We start from the raw sequence: 8,805 nt of genomic DNA, 5'->3' as shown, positions 1-8,805 counted from the left end.
GTCGACACACAGACGTTGTTATTCTGTCAGATACGTGCAGTTCATGCAGCGGAGGGGCAGTTCGTGGGCAGTTGGTTTTTACGGCAGCTATTACGGGGCCGTCGCACGGATCAGAATGAGCAGGTCCCAAAACGGGTCCTATAAAAGGCCTCACAAAAAAATTACGATTTATACACTTCGGCATCGTTTAACCACATGGTTTGTTAAGCGCAGAAAGCAGTTCACCTGAAAGTTGCACCACGATGATTACCACGACAACGTCGGTTATACTGACTGCGGCTTACAACTTTACAGCGGCATTTACGTGACGATGATGGCAAGCAAAAGTGACGGTTGCACAGAGAAAACAATTCCTTGTCTGATGTCGGAGACTGCGAATGATCCAGTAATTGGCTTCAACTACTTTGTGCTTCAATGCTAGAACGACGTTTTGTTAAGTATGACTGGACGCCAATGCATTTATCCACATAGTTCAGGAATTATATCTCGAAACTGGTGTCAACCTGAGAATTCATCCAAGTGCATCCGCCTTGCGAGCCCCACGGCTAGAATTTGTAAATTGCAATATGTGCCATAAGAAAATTAGCGGAAAATTTATATAGGGAATTTTGTTAATTAGTTGATTATGCATTTAATGTGTTGTGCAAATAATGTCCGCCTCTTCAAGTAGACCAGCTCATGACATATAATTGTGCTACCTGCGAAAACCAACTATAAAAATTTTGAAAGGTTCGCTGAAACTCGGTATGTAAAATAACAAAGGAGGTAGATGTAGCTGAAACGAAATGATGTATAAAAAGAGCTGGTTATGTTGGCATCGCCGAGAACGTTGAGGCAGCAGGCTTGCTGTGGATGAGCACTATTTGGCATCGGTTGCGATGACACCATTTGCCAAAAGCAGGTGCAAAAGAGCGTCGATGGTTATGTAAACCTGTTAAACAAAAGTAGTCCCTTTGATACAAATTATAGAGGTAGCTTCTAAATAGGATGGGCCCCAACTTACGAATCTCGGTACATACAGGCACTGGTCGTGCCACGGACTCTGATTCACCGATTGAGACAGAAGTTGCATACCGAGTTGCATATGGGACATACATTTCTCGTATACGTCGCGTAGCAATGCGTTATTGTAAAGCGGTCACCCTGTGGAGAACGTTGAAAATGTTCTTATCAACTGACCTATTTATTATTACAAAGAACTGGCTTGATAACAACGCTGAACATTCTTGGTAATCTTCTCGTTGCTATCACGAAAAGATAGCAGACTTCAACGATTCCTGAGGCTTTGAACTCGTTCACTGCGGCTGCTGCATTCTCCCACAGTTCAGACCACCGTGTTGCTTGCTTGCTTGCTTGCTTGCTTGCTTGCTCTCTATATTATGGTGTCTTGGGGGGAAGCTGGTGGGTAAGTGGATGGGGGGAGATCAAACTTGACAGAAAAAGTATATATCAGTGCAAAGTTGAAATTGTACAAGCATATATAGTAGCATCTAATTTTACGTTGCTTGCTTCTTCCTCAAATAATTGGGTCAACCAATTAGGTGGAATTCGACAAGAAAACAGCGGTTATCCTTTATCACGCGCTTTCTAGGAGGAGGTTGTGTTCGTATAAAGCTTAGTAATTTAAAGCAAGAATTTGAGGAAAAAGAAAAGAAGCGGTTATTATGATCCTTAAAACTGCCATTTAAGTATGCGTTAGTAAAGAAACAATAGTTTTGATTAGGTAACAAAAAATCTGACTCGTTCTTTGTTATGTGTCCAATATCGTTTTTGTGTGGAGCAATGAATGTTGTGTAATTCGAATTACACACATGGACAGACCTTACCACTCTGAGGCTTTCTCTCTCTCTAAGTGAGCTATATTTCTTCGCTGAGAAATCATAGCTTATGGAACCTTTTGTTTGTAGCTGTATGGCAAAAAACCAAAAACAGAAAAGCGTATGTATTGGGTTAGGGTGAGATGGTTTCTAGATTCCACTCTTTAAGTATATTTGATCCAGCCAATGTTGATACTTGCTGTATGTAAAACAATCACATTTCTTTGTTTTCAGTGTTCAGTGGGACAACGTCGAAGTCCCTGCCGGCCCAACGTAAATGCCCCATGTCATTCTAGATCACCTTCAAATTTGGTCTCCTTACACGATTTTTAAATCCTGTTTATTTGTAAATCCTTATACAGGCGCCGGTGAGTAGACAGTGCTGCGTTAAAGGCTGCTCGTTTTTTGAACCTCGACTACTCGTTTTAACGTTTCTGCCTGAGGATGAACCAACTCGCAGGTTTAAAACTTCTACTGCAAGCAATTATGTCACGAGCGAAATAACGAAGTGCCTCCTACGAGATTTGAGCGATTTCATCTCCTGCGTACTTTTGCAGTGTTGATATATAGTGCAGTTGGCGGCTGTAAATATTGTTAACTGCTGCGTAAAACAAGATGGGGTCGTCGCTTCATCGTCACGGCTGGCATCGACGTCATTGCTTTCGACGTCGTTTTTCACCATTCCCCTTATTCTCGACTTATCCTCTATTGTTGTGTGTTGCCTTGGTTGAGAATTATTGTTGTCATTGTCATGTACGCCTCCTCTGGGACGCCGACGCCGGTTGTCACAAGAATGACAACGGAGACTTGCAAGCAACACACCGCCGTCATGTCGAGAAACAGTTAATATGCGATGCACATCGCGTAATCGTCCTCCAATACACCACTGCTAGTTCGATCTGGCCTCTGATTACATCCCTGGCGGCTATTGCTCTCAGAGTCGTGTGGAGCGTAATGCCTTGCACTAACGGCACAGCGCTGTTGTTCTGAGGTAGCTCGGCCAAAGGCTATGCTGAGCTACCGCACAACAGCAGCGCGGGGTAATTAGGGCAAGGGATTAGAGTTTGTGGCAGGCATGATTAACCAACGCGAAGCACTTGGTTATTCTTCAGGAATCTGCTGCTTATGCTGGAAGTGTGTACGCTGCACAAGAAACACCGCCCGCATGGATGTCTTTATTGGACACTTGACGTGCTTGTATAACATTTAAATGTGTTTCCAATCTTCATGTAATTGTAAAAAATGTTCTTGTAACGTATAAAAAAGAACAGCGGAACGACGATCATGTAGTTCTTTTAGTTTACTAAGTTTTTGCTAGGTTTTTGGTAGGTTTTGCAAGTTTTTCGTAGATTTTGCTAGTTTTGATAAGTTTTGCCAAGTTCGACTCTGCGCCGTCGCTTGGCTAAGGCTTCCTCGGCTCTCTGTGCTGGATGAGCTCGACGCCGGCGATTGTATTCTTGTTCGGCCACGTGGCGTAATTCTCAGAAAGCGGCCTCTTCGTCGGGAGGGCGTTTCTTCTTCGGTCTCCCCAAGGCTGCTACGACCCACCGAACACTAGTAACCCGCCTTCACACCTGCTACACGGGACGTTTATAGCAAGCGGAGCAGACGCGCTGCACGCAGTATCTAGGCGCGGAGTCTTGCGAAGCAATCGCACAGCTGGTATGGGGTTGCTAGGCAACGCAGGGTGACGTCATAGCTCAGCGAGGTTTCGCGAATCGCGGCACATATTACGACCAGCCTAAACAGCTCCGCTGTTAAAAAATTAGTGGCACCTTCACACTAAGTGGTGCGAGGATTGGGTAAACAGCGAAGCTGGTAGCCCTTCCTAGCTTTAACTTCGCTTTCCTTTGCTTAACTTGGGTTGGCTTGCCTGCTTCTCAGCCAAACTTAGCCGACCCGAGTATCGGACGATACTCGGTTTCTAAAGGCCACTTTACAGCCCGGCGTAGAGCTGACGCGCGAGCGCGCTCGGCACGGGGACGGTGCGCCAGCGCAAGCGCAGCACTCTCTAGTCCGGCGCGTGGCGTGGCCGACGTATATACGGCGATCGTCGGCGTGCCTCGGCTGCAGCCGGCGTCGAGATGCGACATGCTGCATTTAGCGCCGGCCCTCATTACCCAGACTGGACCGCGTCTCGTCGAGCAAGATGGGCTGATGGTTCTGGTGGCGGCACGTACAGCGAGTTCGCAGTTTCGTATAATCCTGAGACTCCTAGTTTCGCATAGAATGCGCATGCGTCTAGGCGGCCCGGCGCATACGTTGGACTAGAGAGGGGTGACGTCATCACATGGCGCAGCGCTGCTCTACCTCGTTATCAGTTGGTTCAACTGGCTATGAATGATCAATAAGAGTGGCATTGAAATGAGCTCAAAGCATCGCTACAAAATCGCGCCCATCCTTTCATTGTTATTTCAAGTGATGTGTTTGATTTCTTTTGTTTACTTTATTATTATGCATTTGGCTCTTTAGTTCATTCACTATATGTATTTTTTATTTATTCAGTCTATGAACTTTACATACTTAAATGCAATGCTTCCTTACATTTTTGATGATACTTAAGTTGTATAGGCCTTCGTATACTTTTCAAGGGCTTGTATTTTATGCCGGAACACTTAAATTGAAATTGAACCTCTGTTGTCTCTTCGCGTGCTCTACGTTACTCATCGGCTCGAACACGCTGACACTAAAGGAACCGATACACTCCAGCATTTCTAGCGTGCCAGGCAGCGCCAAGCAACACTATAGGGGCCACGTAGAACATGGCCCCTAGCGGCGTGGCGATCAGCTTCTGCCGCAGCGCATGCACACAAATGCACGGCGAGCGGCCACATTTTGTTTCCCAAATTAAAACACTATACACTATACATCGCTAATTAAGCGACGCAACATAAAAATGAAGTACTGTACTAAGTTGCATTCATAGCTGTCACAACTAACACGAACAAACTACGAGAGGGACACCAGCTGTTATCGCATGTACTACCGAGATTGCTGTACTCTTTCTAAAGGGTAATGTCTTTTTTTTTTCATTTCATACGTTATTTTTGTGTGGCATTCTTAGCAACTTTAAATTGCACCTTTGGATTTGTTTTCAACTTGCGTTTACCTTGTGTATGTTTGGGGTGTCACTATAATGTGATGTGGAGCAGGGATGTATGTTTTCTGCACTATAGTTTGTTTGTCATGCTCTAGAGTTAAGAATTTGTGCTTTATATTTATCACGTGTAGACCTGTTGATATTTTTGTACATTTTGCATGTTTCAATAGTGCTGCCGAATTTTTGTAAGTTGTTTTAGGCATGCCTTATTATGCGAATATGACATCTCTTGTATGGGGCACAGGCCCAGTCATGCAATTTTTTTGTATTTTTGTCGTTCCTCCTGATGTTGTAAATGCCCTGTCGAATAAATATTTGATTGATTGAGTGATGCATTGATAATCGAATAATATTTTGCTGTCTCGATGAATGATTTCACTTTCTTGCGAGACTGAGTTTGTTGTGCTGCAAGATTCTCGCTTTTTCCAAGAATATTTATGACGTAAAAAACGCGATTCGCCCAAGTAGTTCTTCAAGTGCACCGGCAAATGCACTGCTCAGTTTCGAATTCGATGAACGTTCAGTGGCTGAATCAGTAAAGCCACAGTCGGTCAGTTGGATGAAGGACTTCATATATGTCGCTCGCGAAAAGGAGCCAACCCTCCTGTTGCCCCTTGATATAATATCTGACATGCCGTTTGTCATAGCCCTATTGTGTTGCTCTTTCACCCGAGGTTACAGGGTAGACATTAGATTGAGCCATCATACCACGGGAGAAGGAAAGAAGTATTCTCGCGCTCAGTATGAACTAGAGCACTGCATGGGCCGATTTTTTCAGCCCGGGCCCGGCCCGGGCCCGTTTTTACGTTGGGCTGCCCGCCCGAGCCCGACCAAAAGTTTTATGGCGAGACACAGGCCCGGCCCGCCACCCGTTTACCTTAGGCCCAAGCCCGGCCCGAGCCCGGCTCCAAACCGGTCCGAACCCGGCCTGAGACCAAAAAGACATGCTTTTCAGAGTCGCGAAGCCCGAGGATAACTCGCTGCACGTAACATGCACACCACCAGAAAGTCCGAACCCGGCCCGAGCCCGCGTCAAAAAACCCGAGCCCGGCCCGGGCCCGGGTCAATCAAAAAGCACATGTCCTGCCCGAGCCCACCCCGAGCCCGTGAAAAAATTGCCCTACTTGCTTTGGTATCATTGCGTGGAGAAATAGAATCATTACTATATCGTGTATCAGTTGCGTGCACGATTGTGCCGTTTTCGCCACACGCACGACGCAATTGGAGATAAATTTTACATCTCGCTCGGCGTTCAGAGAGGCAAAGCTCGGCAGTAAGTGTCTCGAGCCGAGGGCCACTGGTCGTGTTTGAGAGAAACTCACCCAGGCATAGTAGGTATAATCCGTCAAACTCAAAGCAGTGCTCATCGGTGGTTCTAACGCCAACATGTGTGCAATTTGGAGCAGAAATTTCCCGCTTGCTCGCTCATGGCGCCTCCACGTTCGGCACGCTGGATCCAAAAACGGCGTGTAGAGGATCAGGCAACGAGAAAAAATGGGATGCCGATTTGCGCCCACCACCTTTGGTTATGGAGGGCCTACTATGAATAAGGAGCGAGAACGATTAAAAAATACACCATAGGATCTCCACTAGCAGTATCTTAAGCAAAGCATGCAAGTTTGTCGCGTCACGCATGACACAATCGAAGCTAAAGCCCAACGATCAGAGAGGCGTAGATCGGCTATGCGTTTTTTCCATTCAAGCAGCAATGGTGACGTTTGAAAGAGCTCACTATTCTTATCCCTACTAACTTATCCCTACTATATCCAGTGTAAACACATAATGGTGCTCATCAGGGTTCATAAGGCCTACACGTGTGCGATTTGCTGCAGAAATTTCAGGCTTCCTCAGCTATGGCGCGCCTGCGTTCGACACGTACGATCAAGAAATGTCGTTAGGAGACTCGCACATGAAGATAAAGAAATATCAAATTCCTTTGACCACGTGGAACGCATGCGTGTTCATAGCGATTACAAGGGTAAGATATTGAGGCAAGCACAGGAACCCCAAACATCTACGAGTGCGGCAGGCTTGAGCGGTGCAGTGAAGTCTCGGGTGCCAGTTTAGAGGGGCGGGGGTCATTATTTACCCTTGTGCCGGAACACCATCTCCAAGACAAACGGGCCCACTAACAAAAGAGAGCGAACACGATTGCAAACTTAGTCGATGCCTACTATAGCTGTAACATCAGTTAGGTACGCAAGCCTTCTAAAGCGTGCATACAACGTGAAACTTGTGCATTAGGGTAGTCTAGTGCCCATGTGCCGTGGGCAGCACACACAAGACGCTTCACGTACTCCACGGCTGCTGCGTCTCTGATACAGCCTACCGGACGTTTTGCAGTCAAAGGAGCTGGTCTAAGGCACCGTGGCAGCAAGTTGGTAGAGAGAGCGATGCCATGAAGGTACCTCGGTTATTCGTTATACTGCTGTCGCAATAAAACGATCGTAACGCAGTACTTTTCCTACTGCAAGAGTGATTCTGAAGCCGTGACTTAGCAGTAATAAAATACTTTATTTGTAAGTTTTCTTCGCCATGAGCAACGCTGGCATGAACGTTACTCTTGTGTGCTTTCAAGTCTTGTCGGGTGAAGTCATTTCTGAAAGAGGAAGATAGAAACAATTGTCAGAAAACACAAATAACATATAGGATATGAACAAGGTTATTGATAGAACATCCAGAAAAAGAGACTTGATCACTGGACGTGCGTTAAAGAGGAGCCGAGCGACAGAGGACATAGAAGGGTATAAAAATCAATACTTCAATCACCCAGCTTAACCTCATGAATAAAGTTGCCAGTTACATTACGCAATATCATTAAAGAGTCACTTTCGCTTTGAATTGAATGGAATGCTACTCACACTTCTTCTTGCGGAGAAGAGCGCCGTAGTGGTATGGAGAGCCAAGGCCATAGCCATAGTTCAGACCGTAACCGAGGAGACCGTGGCCGAAGCCGTAGTGGCCAGCGCCGTAGCCGAGGGTTCCAACGCCATAGCCGTAGACTGGGGCGGCGTGGTAGGCACCGACAAATGGAGCACCGTGGGCAACGGTGGCAACAGCTGGGGCGGCGTGGACAGCAGTGGCGTAAGTAGCGACTGGGGCGTGGGCAACAGTAGCGACAGCTGGGGCGGCGTGGACAGCAGTGGCGTAAGTAGCGACTGGGGCGTGGGCAACAGTAGCGACAGCTGGGGCGGCGTGGACAGCAGTGGCGTAAGTGGCAACTGGGGCGTGGGCCACGGCGGCGACAGCTGGGGCGTGGTAGGTGGTAGCAACCTTGGTCACGGCTGGAGCAGCGGCAACAACTGGAGCAGCAGCGTAGGTGGCAACGGCTGGGGCAGCGTGGTAAGCGGCAACACGGGTCACAGCTGGGGCAGCAGCGTAAGTGGCAACACGGCTCACAGCTGGGGCAGCGGCGTAAGTGGCGACGGCTGGGGCGGCGTGGGCGACTGTGGTGACAGCTGGGGCAGCGTGGGCGACAGTGTGCACAGCTGGAGCATAGCCGGCGTAGCCGAGGCCATAGCCGTAGCCGAGACCGCCATAGCCAAGACCACCGTAGCCAAGACCACCATAGCCAAGACCACCGTAGCCAAGGCCGTAGCCAAGACCACTGTAGCCAAGACCGTGGCCGTAGCCGTAGCCCAGACCGTAGCCGGTGAAACCGGCGAAGGCGCTGGTGGCAAGAGCCAAGAGGACGCAAGCACGGATCTGTAATAAAAGGGACCGTTTTTTGCATTCGACGCTGTCCTATGTATTCTGAGATTTGGTTTAAGAAACCTCTGAACACACAAATCTTTTCGGAGCGCTTCGTTGCTTATACTTGCGTATTCTATCAGTTTGCAAGAGAACATGAGAAGCTGACGGTTGGAAACGGTACTGAAAAACTCTTAC

General features: G+C 47.6%; 1 protein-coding gene across 1 annotated transcript in view; it reads right to left on the bottom strand.

The window, feature by feature from the left end:
- The window catches only part of LOC119444849 (glycine, alanine and asparagine-rich protein-like), a 66,840-nt gene that overhangs the window by 32,217 nt on the left and 25,818 nt on the right, over nt 1–8,805 (bottom strand). Inside the window, exons 3-4 of the mRNA XM_037709191.2 lie at nt 7,779–8,661; nt 7,007–7,045 (exon numbers count right to left, since the gene is read on the bottom strand). Of these exons, the coding sequence (XP_037565119.1) occupies nt 7,007–7,045; nt 7,779–8,661 (922 nt within the window). The remainder of the gene's footprint in view (nt 1–7,006; nt 7,046–7,778; nt 8,662–8,805) is intronic.

Source organism: Dermacentor silvarum, chromosome 3, assembly GCF_013339745.2.
Source record: "Dermacentor silvarum isolate Dsil-2018 chromosome 3, BIME_Dsil_1.4, whole genome shotgun sequence".
Classification (NCBI taxonomy): domain Eukaryota; kingdom Metazoa; phylum Arthropoda; class Arachnida; order Ixodida; family Ixodidae; genus Dermacentor; species Dermacentor silvarum.
Note: the sequence above shows the minus strand (reverse complement) of the source record. Positions and strands in the feature narration are given on the sequence as shown.